Source organism: Oryzias latipes, chromosome 9 (assembly GCF_053564925.1).
Source record: "Oryzias latipes strain Hd-rR chromosome 9, Olatipes_Hd-rR_3.1".
Lineage (NCBI taxonomy): Eukaryota > Metazoa > Chordata > Actinopteri > Beloniformes > Adrianichthyidae > Oryzias > Oryzias latipes.
The window spans coordinates 32,213,000-32,233,642 of NC_136245.1; the positions used below are offsets into that span (position 1 = coordinate 32,213,000).

Sequence of the window (20,643 nt, forward strand, 5' to 3'; positions counted from 1 at the left end):
CTTTTATGAAATCCGTGATGTTGGGATGTACCTCAATCCAAATGGTAATTACCAATATCGATGTAATAGATTTATTTCAATTTGAAACAATTTTATAATGGTATAGTTCTATTCGAGAGATCGATCTGGATAGAATTTAGGAATATAAATCATTTCATTGATCAATTGTTACCCTACTTTTCAGATAATGCTGATTTTTTTTTTTGTGGCGGTGGACTCATTTTAAACTTAATTTTGCTGGTAGATTTGAACAGAAATTTAACAGATCTTCGAAGATTTTTTTTAACTTTTGAGTTTCTTCTCCCCTGACTAAACTCAAAAGTTTAGTGCACTTCCCTCCTGCTTCAGGTGTTGCAATAAATCATCATTAGTCCAATCTGAAATGTTTCTTCGGCCTCTGGGATGCAGCCGTGCACGTGCAGCTCAGCTCCTGCGCCTCTCTGGGTGTTGGAGCCCACACAGCGGGGTTTGACAGACGCGCCGATGCCTTGTGTCCACTTGGAGATCCAGCCGCGGTCCTGGCACTCCACCAACTCACACACCTGCTCCGAATGTGTGCATGTTTGAGATGGAGAATGATAGAGGGGGAGTGTGGGAGTCTGCAAGTGTGTGCTTGTGGATATAAATGGCTTAAATGTTCTTGAAACGCTTTGTGCACGACTCTCTAACCCTTTTATACTTCCACATGTGTTCCGGTGACGTCATCCGCTCTCCTTAACCTTGCGTAGATAATTTGCAGTTGCATCACAGGGCGCCTAGCAACCAAATGTGGTGGCACAATGGAGGTCTCTCTGAGAACTGGCATAAAAATAATATCTTTTTAAATACTGGAAAAAGCAGTACAAGTAAAAATAGTGAAAGGACTAGCATCAATTAACCTATTAACCAGGTAAAGGCTCGTCATGCACTCAAGTATGCTGCTCTATGAAGCCATAAACATATATTTGTCTTAATTTTTGGTGGTTTTCTTGCTTATTGAGTGCTGGCAGTTTAATTAGGAAACCAGTCTTGTTCAGAAGGAGCTGATGAGGTAGCTCGTTATTGCTTTTCTCCCCTCAGCATCCCACCACCACCAAAGAAAAACTGCTGTCCAGATGGTAAAGATTTGGCAATTAGGACTTAATTTACTCCTCGTCTGGTCCAGAGCTCTCTCATCAAGCGCTCAGTCCAGCTGATGAAACCCTGAAGCTGGGCTCATAAACACTTGTAAATGAAGATACAGGCTGATCAATTTTTGCTAACACTGATTGTTTTCGAGCTCATCACAGGCTCCGTTTCTCATCGAGATCACCACTGCAGTTCGCTGGAATTGATTTCTCACACCCAACATCCTTTCTGATCACATTTGAAATTACTTTTAAGAGAAAAAAAACTTCTTGCAGATGATTTCATGAGGGCAAGAGACGGTCTTTGGGGGCGGGGGAGATGCTGCAATGTGACTGGAGACCCCTGAAACCAGATGATGCAGATTACTGTAAAGTTTAGGTTTACACTTTAATAAAGCCTTGAAAAATGGCTAAATATTTTTTAACTCTAAATTTTACAGCTAAGTACTTTGGCTAAAAGGATAAACCAACTTCTTCTTAACCAAATTCAACCTTAAAAGTGAATCACTTCAAAACAATTATTGATTTTATTGTTTCAGTTACGAAAAACATTGTTCTCATAACAAACTAAAGGAATGGGAACATCTGATATGTAAAATTATACAGTTAATTCTAGCATGTTAACTTAACTAAAAACTGTTTGTTGCCTAAAAAACACAAAAAGAATCTTTGAAGTAAAATTGCTTTACAGATTTGATGAAACAGAATTGATTTTTCAATTAAAAATCTATTTGACGATCAATTAATCTTTAAAACACAGCCCTAATCAATTTATACTTTTACTTTCTTTTTTTTATAGCATTTATTCAAATACAAAAAAGTTTATTTTAGTGAAAAATAAATTTATCTAAATAATTAATGAAGTAAGAATTGAATAACTGCATAAGTTGACTTTTGAATATGGTTCTGATTTGTCAAAATTGGGCGTTAAAGGTGCCAGACCATGAAATCTATCCTTCCATTTTCGCTGTAACAGGGCTGCTGGAGCCTATCCCAGCTAGTATTGGGTGAAGTATTGGGTCAGTCTGGACAGGTTGCCATTACAACACACCCACACCAAGGAACAATTCAGAAACATCTATGAAGCATGTTTTTGGACTGTAGGAGGAAACTGGAGTCTGCGGAGAAAACGCACGAGGAGAATATGCGAACTCCACACAGAAAGGTCCCAGCTGTGATTTGAACTTCAGACTTTTTGCTGTGTGGTGAGAGTGCTAAACACTGCACCCCTGTGCAGCCTGTACTAAATAATCCCTAATAATGATAATTAAAATTGCAGCTTTACCAATTCAAGTTTGCGTTTGAGTAAATTCAATAAGTTTAGAATCAAAGTTGCTGCCATGCTTGACTAAAAACGTTATGAAGACGTTTCTACAGCTTTAGGACTCCAAAGAAATAGAGTGGACGTTTTTGTCCTCATACAGAGAAACTGTAGAAAACCTTTTCAAGAGAGACAGACAATTATTGAAGTTACAAAGAAGATGGAAGCAGCACTCAGACATGGAGGTGGTAGTGTCATGGTGTGGGTAACATTATACCGATGTGTATTTGAAAGTCCAGAAGAAAAAGTTGACCAATCAGGTCACGACTTCAGGCTTGAGAGCCATTACGTTCAGTTGCAGAGCAATAATAAATACAAAGTTCTGGAGTGACCCAGTCAAATACCAGCTTCACATTTGACTGCTTTGTGACCTAAAACAAACTTTAAATGTCTCTGAAATCAGATAAAGCTGTAAAGAAATGTGGAACAAACACAAGTTCCTGCAGCACAAAAGATCAAAAAGTGTTTTGTTTCTGTAAAATACCACTCTGATCCAAAGCGCTCCCAGTGGTCTTTTAATTATGATTATGCCGTTTTTATGCTAAATTAAAAGTCCTGTGTCATTCCCTAGGACATAGTTTCTGCAGAGCGGCAGGAGTTTATTAGAAATTCGTCTATAAGTTGTGGGCAGGACCGTTGGTGCGGAGCAACCCCACCCCCACTTACCTTTTCATGTTGCTGAGAGCTCCCTGTTTACACTCTCTTCTGCCAGATTACAGCCCCTCCCCCCCAACCAAAAATTACTGCTGCCACAAAAATGGTGAGCAATGTTGAAGCCATCCATCAACCATTTTTCAAAGACATTCGCAAAACTAAGAAATTGTATTTTAAGCTTAATTTTCTTTAGATATGTCCTCTATCATCTGAAAAAATCCACAAGACTATGTTAAAATTCCAAATTTCAGTCGGTCTTTAAAAATTAAAATCTATAAAATGTCACTTTTAACTAAAGTCATGAATCACAGATGTTGAAATTCTATTCGTGGCTCCAGTTGGACTTGTGTTCATGACTCAGGGGTTGTTCACTGATCGCAGTGTTGGCCTTTGATCCTCAGCTACTCCGCGTGTTGAAGGGTTGCTGAGCGAGAGGCTACACCTGCTTGCCGCTGTATCTGTTTGACCATGTTGGCTTTCTACAAGTTCTTATCCCAAACCAACCACCTCGTCGTTCTGCCGGTTTGTGTCCTGACGCCTCCAGTGCGTCATTACTGAAACCTGCTCTTCTCATTGGTCACTTCTGGCTCCAGGCTGCTTCAAATCCCCAATTGAGTAAGTTCCTTTAGAGCCACGAGGCCTTCAGGCATCATCTGTTCTGCCATTCCCTCCCTCCTGTGCTCCATCGGCACACTGAGGACTCCCACAATGCTTACTACTGTCTAAAGATACTTGTTTCTTCAAAGATGTCCTCTTTTTAAATTTATTTTTTGGCATTGTTTGTTTTTCTGTCATTTGTAAAGGGCGCGTGTTCTCGCTTGTCAAAGATGACAGCACGGTATTCTCCAAAAAAAAGGCTGAGCAGCGTGCAACAGTTACCATGGCAACTGTGCATCCTGGCTTTGTCTCTTCTTTCTTTTTTTTTTCTCACAGGCAAACTGTAAAATGAAATCATCTCAGTTTGCCTGAGACAAATTCTAGAGTTTACACTGAAAAACTGTTGCATCCTTTTTTGTTTTTGTTTTCATATACATTCGGGCTAAGAATAATACTGAAACGAATATTTTCTTTTCTTAAATGCTGTTGTGGTCTACACCGCACAGTCCACTTTTGTTTTGGTAAATCTACTTCTAATTAATTCTGTTATTTAGCATGTTTTTTTTTTTCATTCTTGGTCATCTTATTTGTCATTATGTCAACATGGTACGCCAGTCACACGTCTACTGTTGATTGCATGGAGCAGCCAGACATTCGTGTGGGTTCCTCTCCGCAGACTGAGCTGCACAACCTTGATGGTTATGCGATTGATGAGAGCAGGTGTGGGCGATTAAACTGTGAGATGATGACAGTTTTGGAGCCGTGGTTAGCATATGGTTTAGGTTTGTTGTTTTTCCTTTCTTTCACTGGAGGTAACTTTCTCCTCTGGGAAAAAACAGGAATGCTCAGTCAATCAGGAGTTGTGACGCATCTCGTCTAACGTCAAGATAAACTATATTTGGCTTTAAACAGGCTTCTTCGCTTCTTTCTATCCTTCAGCAAACGCGGAGACGCCTCAGCCCATTTAGCTCAAATATACAGACTGAAACATGTGCTCCATTTTCTTTGCACTTCTCCTTTGATCCCACACAAAAATGAGCATGAACTGCCACAAACGTCTCCTCAACTGTGCATGGCACGTAAGAGGCCAGTGGAGGAGGCAGAGGGAGGAAGGCCACAGTTTAATTAGGTTGAGGCCGATCGGAGATGATGTAGGATGATGCTGCCGTCTGGCGCCCTGAGGTTTCTCAGAGCCACACGCGCAAACGCTTTTTCTGTTGTTTGAATATTAAAATGTTCCAGGAATTTATAGTTTTTGGATTATAATACCGCCTGTTTCTTTTATATAACACTGATAGCACATAGCGCGTAGAAATGTGACTTTTTACTAAATTATTTTATTGACAAAAGTTTATTAAAACAGATTCATAGGCATCAACCGCAGTAGTGTCTGAACTCATCGGTCCATTTGACAATCACGTTGGCTGTTTACATGTTTAATGTAAGACCACCCCCATTAATATGGTTTTCATATAAAATCTGGTGCAAAGGTTTAAAAACACTTTTTAGCTTTTATTTAAGACAAACAAAAGTTATGATGCCCTCTGGAAGAAATCCTTAGGACAAGTTTTGACTTTGTCTTTGCTTCATTTTGGGATTTATACATTTAAATTTGGTCTCTTTTTATTTTTATTTTAAAACAATTGTTATGTCTTATTTATTTATTTATTTAAAATATAAATGGCCCAATTTACTACTTAGAATTTAGTATTTTTGTATTTTCAGGTTGATTGTGGAATGATTGTCATATAATGAAAAAAGTATCTGTTAAAATAGAAATATATTAAGCACTGCTGTAAAAACAGCTTTGAAGATTAATTAATAAAAAAATTGTAAAAAAGACAGAAAAAGCTCAAAAAGGCCCCATACTAATATGGGAACGTATAATTGAACACAATGCTGTATAGTTTTAAGATAAACAAATATGTTATGTTAAAGACATTGTTTAAAAATAATGTGCAATTACAATTGATCTATATATATATTCATTGAACATGTTTGGAAATGATGAGACTTTAGCTTTCAAAAAATGTAAATACAGTTCATTTAGGACTTAGCAAAAGATTTGTGTCGTTTTTAAATTAATCCAAACACATTTGGCTTTTAATTTTCTGCCTGAACTTAAAAGAAAAAAATGTATTCAGATTTGCCAGAAGCAATAATGACCAAAAACAGTACTTTACTTTGAATAAGGATAAGTAATCAAGTATACACTCATCTGTTTGACTGAAACAATGGAAAAAGGCTAATCTAATACTGAGAGTTTAAACATTTTTACTTTATACTCCCAGTGCAAATTCTGGTATTTTAAGAAACTAAAATCCATTTTTTAAATAGCTTGGTCCGCCTGTTATCGGACTTTTTCCAGAACCAATAAGTTTCAACCCAATGCCGCAAATATCAAACGAACGGGTTTGGTAACTTTTAAAATAAAGGTTTTACTTCATCGCACATCACGGCATCTTTCTGAATATTTCACACACAGAGTTTATCCTCTGTCTGCGAGATTTTAAAATATTGTTGCAGACGCTCTGATGTGTTTTTATGCTTTATCTAATTAAAATGTCTCAGCTTTAAGAATCAGAGACAAAAACTTTAGACTGGTCCATGCAGAGAGAGTTAGTTGATTAAATGTTGCGCATTATTACCTTCTAAGAATTATTTTGATCAGTAGAAAGCATAAAGTGTATAGTCAGTCTAAAAGATTCTAATCATCTTTCTTCAGCTGAAGGTTTGTTTTGTGGCCAATGTTTTTTTTTTTTAATATTCATTCTACAATAATGCCAGCTATACAAGCAAACCATCATCGGGTCGGCAGTGGCTCAGGTGGTTGAGCGGGTCGTCCAATGATCGAAGGGTTGGCGGTTCGATCCCCGCTCCCCCCAGCCAACTGTCGTTGTGTCCTTGGGCAAGACACTTCACCCTCCCTGCCTCCAGTGTGGCTCCACTGGTGTGTGAATGTGCATGAATGGTCACGGTGATGGTCAGAGGGGCCGTAGGCGCGAACTGGCAGCCACGGCTCTGTCAGTCTGCCCCAGGGCAGCTGTGGCTACAACAGTAGTTTCATCACTAAGTATGAATGAGGAATGAATAATGGACACAATGTAAGCGCTTTGAGTGACTTGAAAAGTGCAGATAAATCCAATCCATTATTATTATAATCATACTACCACCTCTGTGCCTCACATAGGGAATATGAAATATTTTGTATAACTAGTTGATTGATTTGTTTTATCTTCGAATGAAGGAACCTAATTTAGCTTCTTTTCAGCCCACCTTAATGTTTATGTGATTGGATGTTTACATTCATGTACGTTCATGCTTTATTGATGCCATGCAGATCAAGTGTTTTAATTTTGCAAGATGAAGGTGTAATGTACGTCAAGACAAAATGCTTTTAGTTGACTGAAGTGAGTTCAACACATTTTTATAAATGACAAATTACGTTTGAGCGAAGGTTTGACGATGTTTACGTTCAGCGTTCTGTACCTAAACTTGATGATATACTTGTGCTCAGTTTTGGACGATGAGTTGTAAGTCCGTATCCAGAGACCAACGAGGAGCAGATGATGTCAGTTCCCTGTTTCTATTAAATTATCGGGCTGATTAAAGGGAATTGAGCAATGCATCGGAGTGCAGAGGCTCAGCACCAAGTCCCTGGAGAGGCTGGGAGAGCAGGAGAGGAAGGGTGTTTCAGGAACTGGGAAATGGTGTACAGGACCAGAGCAATGACATTATCATGTCAACAGATGGGGATTACAAGCAGACTTCCAATAATTAACACAATTGACTTGCCTCTCCCCAGATTAAATATGTCAATGTCGATTTCTTATTGGGCTTTGGCAATAAAGCTACCTTAAAAGGGCGCACGAAAGTTTGGATTCCACCTCCTACAAAACACAGTAACAGCTTTGTGTTGCTGTTAACAAATACATAAAATGCGCAGCTTCCAGTGTCATAGATTAATTCACAGGTGTGAGAAAAGTATTTACATACATTCCTATTTGTCATTTTTGTTTGCAAATCCATGCGTCAAACGTAAAAAATACAAATAAAAAGATGCTAAAATGATCCACAGTAAATTAATCATACGGTTATTAAAGGGAAAAAAAACTGCAGTTGAAAAGTATTTGCCCCCACTTTGCAAACTTATGAATACAGCTTTTTCATTTTTTTCCCCACACTCTCAAGGTGTACATTTTTAGATTTCCTAAAAATGGCAAATTTTTATTCACTGGTAGATTTAAAAAACAACAACAAATCTTTCTGAAGAAGCTCTGTTTCCAGGTAAAGCTGAAAGCTTTATGCAAGGACAAAATAGCCTCACATAACTTATCCTTATTAGCATTATTTTTAATCTACAGTCTCACTTTTCTAGTTGTTTTGTTATCTTCCCACACAGACACCCATCAAGCCCCCCCTCACTTCTGTCCTGAAGGAATTCATCTCCCGCTAAAACAACCCAAATCTCATGAATAAATTTACATAGTAGGAAAAACACTCTGTTACCTTGCACTTATCTTTGAGAAGTTATTCCAATATTTATTTTGTCTTCTTAGAGGTTTAACTTACGCAATCACAATTATAATTTATTGTTTAACAATTGTCTTAAAGAATCTTCTTATAACCCCATTCCTCCCCCCAAAACTTCCTTTGGATATCCCAGACGGGGGTGTATTTTGTTTTTTTTTTTAGCAGATTTTAAACTATTTTTTTTTAACCACATAAGAGATTTTTGCCTCCTTTTTTAAAATGTTGAAGGTTTCTCCTGCTGTGATGTCATCTTTTTTTTTTGGGGTGGGGGGCAGTTGGAGAGTTGCTTACTAAGCCAGAAATTCATTTTGACGGGGTGCCTGGGAATGTTGGTACGTTTTTGGGTTTGTGGCTGGGCCAGAATTTCTGTTCAAAGGAGCAGTATTTTTTTAAAAAAAGTTGCCAAAACAATCTGGTCTGTCCAGGACTCCTGCGGGACAGAAAGAGCTGATTATTGATTTTTAAAGCGCAGAATGAGCAGCTTCAGATCCTGCTGGCTGGAGCAGCAGAGCATCTTTTTTCTGTGTTCAGTACACACTGAAAGAGCTCTGAAGGCACTGATACATGGCGCCCCTCGTGTGTCATCAAATGGACAAAAAATGGTGGCGTTGTGTACCGACGTACAAGTGTTTGCCAGCGAGTGACCAGAAGAAAGGTTGACGAGTGAGAGATCCGCTGCGTGTAATGAATCTCAGAGAATCAGGACAGCGTGCTGAAACGGCGTGTCTGTGGCCCTGTGATGGATGGCGACCTTTGCGGGGCTGTAGCCCACCTCCACCCAAAGACAGCTGGGATGGACTCCAGCAACCCCTGCATTCATAATTAGGATAAAGAGGGTGAAGGTAATAGACGAATTGATGAATTTCTTATTGCTGCAAACCTATACCTGTTTAAATGGCTTCAAACTCCAATTTAGGATGGAAATGATTAGGATTGAAAGCAAATAAAAGAAAACTGCAGGAACTAGAAAAGAATCGTTCTTTACAATAAAGGTTTACAGCTGCATTATTATGGCCGAGTGTAAAATTACATATAGTAGACTCGAAGACGGATTCCCTTTTAAAGGCAAGCCAGCTTTTCTTTTTTAAATCACTTTTAATCACATGATACAGAAACGTGTTAAAAACATCTATCTAGTTGTTAGAGTAACAGCAGCATCGGTTGAATACCATAGATCAGGGGTGCCCACACCTTTTGGGCATGTGAGCTACTTTTGAGATGAGAATGTCTCAAAGCTCTACCTCCATATACAGTATATAGTATTTTGAGACTAAAATACTGTTTAATAAAAACATAGTATTATGAACTATTTGTACATAAAATTGTTAATGTACAAATAATTCAAAAACTACACAGTAAGAGTACACAAAATACTTTTGTATTAACAGATGAGGCGTTTTATTACAAAAACAGAAAGCAGTGACTATCGTTTTTCATGCTCTGCTGTAAACCGTGCAATGGGGGCGGAAGGGCAATTCTAAAGTGCGGCTGGCGCCGCGGGAAGCGCTCGAGAAAAGCGTGCTACAGTAAAACACTGCTACCTCATTGAGTTCGGATCCATCGGGCCGGAACCGCGGAGGCTCGCGGGGTGATCCAGGCCTTCATAAACACTCCAGTGTCCGGAGTGGTCTTTTGCCGAGGGCGTGACGTGACGTGACGTGGGGCAGGTGGCGACTTCCTGATGACAGACAGAATTTACAATCAGAGTATTTAAACACGCATGGGCAGTGACGTGTAGATCAGAGGAATGTCCGATTGGCCGTTCTGCATGTCATTCAATTCCTGTACTTCTCGGTGAGGATTTTGATTCGCTGATGGATTTTTTAGAAGTACTTTTTTATTTCTTTGGTTATTTATCTTTGCTGGGCTGTGATCTACCCTTTTGTCCTTGAAGATCGACCGGTCGATTGTGATCGACATAATGAGCACCCCTGCCATAGATAATCAGTTTTTGGTTGTTTTGTAAGTTAATCTTTGTCTTTTGTCTCCAGAATTCACCTTTTTATGTCCATGTGACGCAAACAAAAAGTTGTCCAATCACAAGCAGCTTCCACCAGGTTGGGTCAATCAGGATTTGCTGGAAGTGAACCACAATGAATGATGTAAACTTTGTTTTTTACAGCACTGAAAACAATATCTGAATTACCTGAATACCTGAAATGAATATGACACAAAGACTAAAACTGTCTAAAAGACCCAAAATGCAGGTTTTAATGCTTGAATCTCTTCTGTCTTTTCAGTTTTAGAAGTTTTCTTTCGTTGTTTGCTCCGATCCATTCTGATGCATCCACCATCTTTGTTTTTCCTCCTCCGAGCTGGAAATCTGGCACAAACCTGCACGGCTGGATAGTTCGGATACTGCTCGCCATTTTTGTTGCATCTGTAATATTGGGTTGGGGTTGTGAGGAGGCGTAAGCGAGCGGGAGAGAGTGTGAACAGAGAGCTCTCAGCAATGGGGAGGGGGAGTGGAAGCAGGGTTGCTCAACACAAACAGTCCTTTCTGCAAATCAGAAGCAAATTTCTAATAAACTACTGTCGCTCTGCAGAAACTATGTCCATAGAAAACAACATTGAATTTCTGGCTAAAAACATCCTATTCGTATAGAAAAGTACGCTTTAAAATTACATCAAAAGATGATTAGAGTGGGACTCTTAATGCCCTATGAATAACACATCTAGATTGTGTCCATTTAGATAGAGAATTGGACTCTATCGCATCGCCACTAAGTTAGTTGAATCTTTTATGTACCGATTCATAGACCATGTATGAAGATGTGTATTGTATATTGTGAGTGGGAAAGATACACAACCAAAGTAGAACACCTGTATGATCACTCAACAGCAGGAACAGCAAACGGCTGGATTTGGACTGAGGTTGCTATGTCTATTAAAGGTCTGCAGCACAACTCAACACAATCAGCTGTCAAAATCTTTAGACTTTTCAATGAAAAATATCTCAGCACTTTTTTGGCGTTTCATTTTGCAGGTTTTTCTGTAAATTGAAAATTTCCTAAAAGACATTTGTGGTGTACTCTGCTGTTCTCTAAAAACCACGATGAGCATAAACACATTTGAAAGCCGTTGCCTTTATTTCCAATAAAATCCTAACAATTTTTCAAATTGCACCTCTATGTCTGACCTGTTATTTTTTTCAACAGTACATAAAGATTTCTGTTCTGTCATTCAATCACTGCACAATGTGCTATCATGCTATCATTACCACATCCAGCCACCTTTCCAGTTAATGCTGTGTGGGCCGCCATTCTCACCTGTCAATAAGAGGTGACGCATTAGCGTAACAGCCGGCTCACTCCGTGCACTAATGGACAAGCATAATGTTTTAGGAATTCTTTTTAAAGTCAGAAAAACACAACTGAGGATAATGTCTTGATTCTTTTTAGAGGACTACAGTGAGTTTTTCACCCGTAACAAAAAAATACCCTTTTTTATATTAAATGCACATTTTTTCAACTAAATGTAAATGTTAAATCGTTTTAGCCGATTGAAGGTGAGCTTTCAATCACCTGAAACTTAAAAAGAATTCCAATTGTGTGGTTTATCCCTGATCTCAGATGTCAAGATAGTCAAGTATTTTAGTCATGGAAAAAGTATAATCTTTTTTTATTTTTATTTTTATTTATGGACAAATTTTGGATCTTTCCATGTTTTTTCTACTGAAATTCCTCTAAGAACACGTTTTTACAGAAAAAGAATGTTCTTGTTGGGCACTATTTTCCAAAGATCCGTGTTTTATTGAAACCACTTTTAAACATGATCTTCCTGATACCTTGTGTTCTCATGCAACCCTACCCTTACCACACTATCACACTCCTACCTCCATGCTGTAATGTAGCAACTGCAGATTGTTGGATCATTTGTCTCATTGTGGTTCTACCCACATGTTTTTGTTTTCTACCCAAACATATTCTTTAATAAAATATAATCCCCTTCTTTTACTTTTAAAGGGGGCGGTCTGGTGGGATAGTGGTTAGCACTCTTTCCCCCACAACAAGAATATGATGGTTCAAATCCCAGCTAAGACCCCTCTGTGTGGTCTCTCTCCAGCTTCCTCCCACAGTCCAAAAATATGCTTTATAGATGAATTGGTATCTCTAAATTGCCCCTAGGTGTGGGTGTTTGTGTAAGTTTGGCCCTGCCACAACTGGAAACCTGTTCAAGTTGTACCCCACCTTTGCCCAACAGTCTCTGGGTAGGCTCCAGCAACCTTGTGACTCCAAAAGGATTCATCAGGTTCTGAAGATTGATGGATGGAAGGAACCAAATGGGTTAACTTAAGGCAGTTTATTGTAGATTTTTCAACTAAATTGTGCATTTAAATCAATTGCTTGTTTGAATCAGTTCTTTATTAGTTGTTAGTTTGTTAGTTAGTTTGCTTTATCTGAGAAAATCATCTTTCAGGTGTGTGTTTTCAGTCTGTGATCAGACTAGTAGTCAATTACTTCTACAAGCAATTCCATATTTATTTATTAAACAAACACATTTATACCTGGAAAGTGTTGATATTGGAATATTTGAATCTGACGCAGAGCAGATAATTGAAGTTCTTGTTAAAGAATCTGTAATTGTCACATTTGATGAAAGCTGGAGGACATTAGGCGGATTCTCAAAGCTGCTCTGTCAGGATGACTATTTCAATGACAAAATCTTTCTTTCTGTTTTGTCTCCAGACACACTTTCAGTGCCTCGCTGGTCCCCACAGATCCCTCGAAGAGATCTGGGAAACTCAATAAAACACAGGTGAATCTTTTTTTTTTATTATTATTATTATTCATCAATCATCAATTTGCAGAGCTGGTTGCTCCATGTAAATGCAATAGAACTTTTTCACATTTTTAAACTTTTGCATTTAATTTCTAAATTGCAAAGACATTGAAATAATTTCTTCATTCAGAAGATATGGGACTTCATAACTGACTCTCCATTAAGTAAATGTGTTGGCAGGATTTGGCTGCAGCGAGTTATGTCTCATTTAAAGTAAAGGAGGAGCCTGATAAAGAGACGTGGATTCTGTCAGGCAGCATTAGTCACCTGTCATTAGCCAGGCGGCGCATCAGTAAATGCTGCCAGCAGTCACAAACGTGCTCGCAGGAAATCCCGCCGTGGACTTGTTTGCTGAAGAAGGAGGCTTGGAGTGTTGGAGACTCTGAAAGCTCCTCATGCAGGATTAGGGTTGTATTGACGTGAACCTTTTGGACTTGGTCTGAACCGCAGTATTAACGGGCAAGACGTTTATTTGGTTGAGCTCACTGCAGGACAGAAAATGAAAATTGCCAAAATTAAATCAGTGGGTGAGGAAGATTGGAGAGGTAAACAAACACTGCATCTTTAGGCCTCTATTATCCTTGCAGTTGGACTCAGATGGGAGAATGATCTTTAATATTCCACCCGGATTAAGGATAATTGAGGAACAATGTTGAGAATTTTTTTACAGAATACATTTTTACACATGATACACAGATGCACGACCAGATAAATGTTAATGACTCCTTCTGTTATAATCCTGTTTAAATCTTGTTCCGTCTTTTTTGCAGGTTTTCCACAAAGTACTGGATGTCACAGACATGCATAGTATGTGGAAAGGGAATGTTGTTTGGACTAAAGTGTAAAAATTGCAAGTAGGTATCAGTATTTTTAAAATAAAGAGGCCAAAATTGCAGCTTCAATAACTCTGATTTGACCTTGCATGTTAAAATAAAAACATATAAGATGTGTTTCTCTTAAAGAAGCTGCTGTCTTGCTTTCGGAAAAGTTAATTTGGTCTGTTTTGCTCTTGAATACTTTTTGAATTTTGATGATTTTACCTTTTCTTAACGCATTGGTTCTAAAACAGCACTGTAAACCCGAATAGGTTCAGTCAACTCAAAATTTATGAGGAACCTAATTACATATTTTTTTTAAAGTTATCTTACTTAAAAATTACAAGTTAATCAGAACTAAAAATGTTTGAGTTGACACTTTATCTAAATGTAAACTATTTACCCTGTGGGTCATGGGCCTGCCAGACCAGTGGTGTGAAGAAAGCCAGACATCCGATGCATGCAAACTCCACACAGAAAGGTGGACTGTTAGTGGTCCCCAACTGGGACTTGAACCTTTCTGAGGCAGGAGCACTAACCGCTGTTATTCAGTATGTCGAGGATTTCTTAATGATGTAATCACGTCTATTTACTTTTAAGTTTTGACACAATGGTTTCATTTACTCAAAATGTTTTAGTCCAATAAAGATATAACGAGTCAAAGTTGAATCGGCTCATAGATTTTAAGCTGAATTGACTTGGTTGCTACTTTTGAGTTCTATGATAATAAAACTTTTGTGCTCATTGTACTGTTCGGGTTTACAGTGAGGTTTAGCTCTGCATGGTTGAATAACAATCAGAAAATGAGCATTTTCATTATTTATATTTTGTATTTTTGCATGCACTTAGGCTGAAGTGCCACAACAAATGCACCAAAGAAGCCCCGCCTTGCCATTTACTGATCATACAGCGAGGTGGAAGAGAATCCTTCAGAGGTATTATGACGCAAAGCTGCTTTTTTTTTTTAAATCAACTTGTTTATGTTGATTGTGTAAGCACTTTACTAATGCAAAGTTTTTGTATATCAGCACTAAACTGCTTTTATCCACTTCAAAATTCCTTGGAATTACATGAACTGCATAAACGTTTAAAGGGTTGCGGTAATTTAAAGAGCGTTAACACCAAAGCGAAAGCTCCGGTGTTAAAGGGTTGATATCATTTAGGCAAGTTTGACTCAAGTCAGACCCAGTCCAGAACCATTTTATGGAAGCATTTCTGCGGAATAATTAAAAACAAAAGTCAATACCGGGAATGCTTTTTCATTTTCAAAATGAAGCTGCATTTGTTGACTCAAAATTTAAAAAAAAGCAGCAATCAGCCAAACCGCTTTTTCCTTTTCTTCTTCAACATCGCTCATTCTGTCACTTAATTCAAATGATAAGGACAATGGTATTTGTCATTTCCTTTTCAAAAAGTGCTTTAGTAAATGTGTAGCAAATTTCAATTAGAAATATCTAATTTGACCATTAAAATGGATTAGCAGAAATGCTTTTTCATTTTCACAATGAGCTCTCATGATTACTCATTTATCGGAGCATGCAGAATATATTAGAAAAGGAAACCTTTCTGTGCCTGGAAATGAAATAACTGAAAAGCTAAGCCACTTCGGATGAACCAATATTCAAGCATGATATACTGTTTATTTTGATGAATTGCTATACAGAAGACATTATCAGCACTGAAAGTAAAGTTTCTCTGTTTCTTCTCTCTGCTCTGCTCCTTCTCGTCCGTCTGAATAAGATCAACAAGGAATGACTCAAGGTAAAGAGCACTAATTAGACATCTTCTGCTGCTTTAATAAGACAGCGTACCCATTTGTTAGTCTTCTTCAGGAAACTTTTTTCTGCTTTGTAATGGAAAGACATTGTAGAGAAGATGATTTGTACATTTCTGACGTTAGAGAAAGCGCCCACTGCATTTTGTTTTGCCATGGTGCCAACATTTGTTCGGTTTCCCACAATGCTTCATTGTTCCTTTGTGCTCTTTTTTTTTTCTTCTATCTGTGCAGTAGCTCGTCTGGTACGGACTGAATCAGTGCCGTGTGATATCAACAACCCGCTCAGGTACACAGACCTGCACATCAGTCAGACGCTCCCCAAAACCAACAAAATCAACAAGGTAAGCACAAAGAATAAGCCGTGAACTCAGATGAGTGTGGAACCTGTCTGACATGTCAGATTTTTAGGAGCTGGTTATGAGTCACTGTGTATTTCCCAGGGGAAGAGCAAACAGCCAGAAAAACTCTTTAGCAGCGCTGATGTTTGCACAGATGGATTTGTATTCGTACGCTGAATATTTTACAGCAAGCCGTTCTCACAGTTGACGCTCAGTTCGGGAGAAAAGTTTGTCACAGGAGTCCCCGCTGTGAAACAAACATGCATGTTTAACAAGGATTTGTGGAAGCAAACATCAGGATGACACCATCACTAAAGCAGAAGCTTTTCTATTTTCTCCTTCACAACAAAACAAAAGTAAAACAAAACCCTGTTGCATTTTGAACCTATGAGAGTTGAGGCAGCAGGAGCTTTATGTTAGGAGGAAACCTTGCTTTAATCATGCCATGGACAGCAAAAACACATCTGGGGACATCGCTAGATTAGTTATTGATTTTCATCTTAATTTCAAAAGGTTGAAAAAAAAAACAGGAAAACACCAGCCGCCCAGAGCTTTATTGGCTTAAAAGGTTGTTCTCTAATTTGAAGAATTGAGAATCATCTTTAAAAGTGGTTTGTGTATCTTGGGAGGGGGGGGTACACCTTTTGGAAATGTCCACAAGACAATTCTGAACTGTTTTACTCCACATCATCCGTGACAATGAAACGAAGAAAACATTTGTGAAAAATCGAGAAACTCTTGTTCTGTGACCGAACAGAGGATCCACAAACACTTTGGTTTCTCGGTTCACAGAAGTCTGGAATTGAAAACAGCAGAGTAGAAGGCCAACACAATGAAATGATCGAAAATATGTTTTGTCATTGTTATTAATGTTAAAACAGCAGCTCTTTAAGCTGAGGTGCTATTACTACTGTTTAAAGGAGCTTGTATTGATGAGATTCCACGGTTCAGTCGCTTAATTCTTCACTCTGTAACAAGGTGAATCTAGTCTCCTCTGACTGGTGGGTTTCTCTGGGGAACTGTTTTTGTTGGCTTAGCATTTAGAGGGGTGGCCTGCCATGTGACTATTTCCTCATTTGTGTCTGTCACATTAAGGAAAGGTTTTTGTGTTCTTAATTGACCTGCAGTAAAATCATGGGTGAAATCATTCCCCCTTTGTGAACTCTGGAACATTTACCTTTAGTCATCATCACACTCAAGAAACAAGCAAAAGTTGAGTTTTGACCTTTCGACTTGGTGTATTATGAATGCATGACAAAGTAGGAAACCAAAGCCACAGACAAAAAACAAAGAAAAACACAGAAATTGTGATAGATGTGTACATTTTAGCTCTTAGAGTCACTTTAAAGTTGGTTTTGTGCTTTAAGCATTGATCTGGTTTCTTCTTGGGTTCATAAACTTATGAGGTATAAAAAGGTGTTGAAGTGTGAAAGCAACCCCAGACCATCACACTACCACCACCGAGTGAAGTTACTGATTTAAAAATGATTTAATCTGCATTAAATTACTTTTGTACAGTGTTTACTACTTCTGCACCCAATGCTGCATTTTTATTCTTAGTAACTTATTCATCATTTCTTTCTTTTGTGTAAGAATACCATTGATACAACTAAGTAAACTCTCCTTTTTATTAATCTGAAGTATAAATTAGATCTGAAACATTTCTCTCTAGAGTTCAGATGTTGGCCCAAACCTAAACTTCACAGATGGTATTTCAAATATTTGCAAGTCATAAATCAAGAAGATAATCAAGGCTGAAAGTGTTTGAAATTTCCTCTAATAAGCCAGCAGTTCATTGATATGATTATGAAAAATAATTGTTTGTGCACTGATTGTAACTAAAAATATGATTACATTTGGTAATTACATTTCCAAACCCTCCACATCGGCATGCTCATTTGAAAAATTTCTATTTTATTGTCTGCTGCTTGTGCACCTGAGCGTAGCAGGCCTGTCAATCACTCTGCATATGATATCAAATTCTCATCTAAATTTAATGACGTGCTAGGTGCAGGTGATAATCTGGGCCGGAAATGTGAAATGCATTTAAAGGAAAAGGAAATGCAGAAATAAAAATGACATAAAACACCAGAGGCATGCTGATTTGAGGCTGCACATTAAAGCTTGCATCTACTTTGCATTGTGCTTCCCAAAGCTGCCTCTGGATTGATTTTTCTCTTTCAAAGAAGAAGCATCGATTTCCCTTCATTCACACCCACATAGAAAATTAACAAGCAGAGATGGAAGAAGATAATCTATCAAGCTAAAAGGTTTGGAGTCAATTTTTTGTCTGCGGTTATCGCTGCGTTTCAGGGGGAAACCTTCAACTGCTGTTGCATTCAAAGGTTATCAGAGATTTAGAAGCTGACGGCTTGAGAAAAAGAAAATATTTGCTTTGATTTTAGTCCTTTGGATACAAATTGAATCAATAGATTTAAAAAACGGAAAACTTTTACTTTAAAATATATTAAAGTGCAATTATTATCTGTTATTTAGCTGTTTTTATTTAAAAATCCAGTTTGTGGTTTTAACTTCTGCTTTTGTGTGCTTTCTGAACCTTTTAATCGCTTAAACTTCCTTATTGTAATCTATTTAGATCTTTTTAAACACGGGTTTTACTGTAAAGTCAACTTGATGAATGAAATACCAAGAAATTCTGCAGAGTGCTTTGGGAGGAAATCAGTTTTTTAAAGTTTTCAACAACATAACAAGCAGAAAAAAACAAAACAAATACGACAACTTCTCATGATGGATTCCTTCTGTCAGGCAAATTCAAAGCTCCCAAGCTGCTTTGTTTCTTGTGACAAAGTTAATTTACTGGAAGTTGTGCCCGAAAGGAACAAAACCCAATCAAGAAACAACAAAGCCGAAACGCCACAAATTCTGACATCAATTCTTTTTTTGGTCTCCTTTCAGGATCACATCTCTGTTCCATACCAGCCAGACTCCAGCAGTAATCCATCATCCACCACCTCATCAACTCCATCCTCTCCGGCTCCGCCTTTGCCCAGCAGCGCCACGCCCCCGTCGCCACTGCATCCCTCCCCGCAGTCGGCACGACAACAGAAACAGTTCAACCTAACAGGTACGAGGGACTTTTTGTCATTTCAATCCGAAATGTTTAAAAAAATCCCAACATTTTTTTAAAATAATGACTGTCATTCATGGATTAACGGTCCCACTTTGGGAACAAAATTTTACATTATTAATCAAATTGGGGAAAAAATGAAAAAGTTTGGTAAAGTGATCGTATTTGTCACATGTTATTTGCCAGGACGCTCTTGCAAAAGAGATTTTTAATCTCAATAAGTTTTTTTTTTTTAATCCTGGTTAAATGAAAGTGAATAAAAATAAAAACATGTGCCAAAATAGTTAAAAATGCATGAAGCATCTAACTGGAGAGAAAGTTTGCCTGCAGCACTTCAAGCTACAAAATGGACAATTTGTTCATGTAATTTTCTTTAAAAAATCATTCTGATCAGTCATTTTTCATATGCTTAAATTCACTTTTAGCCTTTTTTAGGACCTTTTTTTGGACAAATATTTTCCCCTTTACTGAAAAGAATTGCATGGCTGAATGCGTGGCTATTGTTATCAGTTGGGGGTATTAATTTATCCCCCTGTTGTTTTTGTGACATGTTTGAAAAAAACAAAACACTTAACAGCCCCCAAATGTTCTCATTCAGAACCCAAAGACGGTTGGAGACAGCTTCCTGTGGCCATCAGAAAAACTAAAAACATATGTTTTCAGTTCTAGCAGCCACATTTGGGCCCACAATCATAATAATAATAATTTAGCAAAATGAAATCTTTTACTAAGGGAATAAATCCTTAAGCCCAGTGATGGACAGGTAAAGACTTCGGGGTGAACCTTGCCTTTGCACTTTATTAACAGAATAAACTGGAACTCTGTGACCCCCAACTGAAATAAGGCAAATTTAAAAAATGAATGGATGAAATAAATTATATGAAACAAAGAAATACCTTAAATACCCATTTTCTCTAAAACATTAAGTGAGCCGACATGATAAATGATTTTTTACTAATAATATATGTTTCCTATTTTATTGACATATTGATTTTACTTCCAACATCTACACATACAGAAATTAAGATGAACATGTAAATAAAACTTGTAAATATAATGTTGCTTCTCCATTAGTTCTCTTTTTCTTTTTTTTTTTTTTTTTTTTTTTTTTTTTTTTACCTTGTCCTGTCCAACAGCTGGGCAAACAGATGAGAGCTGAGGGCCTCTTGTGTTGGACATATTTTACTTTAACAAGAGGGGTTATTAATCTTCAGACAAACCAAAGGTATGTCTGAATAAACCCCTTTTTGTAATTGAGGCCAAACTTTATTAATTTCAAACATGTTTGAAGATCTTTGGTGTTGGACCGGACGGAAAAGGAAAGAGGGGAAGAAGAGAGAGGGACGTTAGAAAGAGGGGGGGAAGGAGGGTGATAGTAGGAGGGGAAGGGGGATAAGACCATGAAGCAGCATAGAGCAACAAGTTTACTGGTTGTTAATCACCATGGTAAGGCTCAAATGCAGTACAAAAAGTGCGGAGCCTGTCCACACACACACCCAAGTGTCAAACACACCTGCTAGTTGCAAAAATGTCCATCTGTCGACATGTACACAAAACAGATAGTGCTCACACGCATACTTATGCCTTAAAACCAACTAGTGTGAAACATTTCAGTCATTCAGTCACGCAAAC

The 20,643-nt window shown here is 37.9% G+C and overlaps 1 protein-coding gene across 5 annotated transcripts in view; it reads left to right on the top strand.

The window, feature by feature from the left end:
* ksr2 (kinase suppressor of ras 2) overlaps window positions 1-20,643 on the top strand; it is a 126,355-nt gene that overhangs the window by 59,455 nt on the left and 46,257 nt on the right. For 4 of the 5 annotated variants that reach the window (XM_023958217.2, XM_023958216.2, XM_020705590.3 and 1 more), the window contains 6 exons: window positions 12,900-12,969; window positions 13,764-13,847; window positions 14,658-14,743; window positions 15,549-15,569; window positions 15,817-15,926; window positions 18,840-19,008. In XM_023958217.2, the coding sequence (XP_023813985.1) occupies window positions 12,900-12,969; window positions 13,764-13,847; window positions 14,658-14,743; window positions 15,549-15,569; window positions 15,817-15,926; window positions 18,840-19,008 (540 nt within the window). The remainder of the gene's footprint in view (window positions 1-12,899; window positions 12,970-13,763; window positions 13,848-14,657; window positions 14,744-15,548; window positions 15,570-15,816; window positions 15,927-18,839; window positions 19,009-20,643) is intronic. The other variant, XM_078953285.1, reaches the window with a different exon arrangement.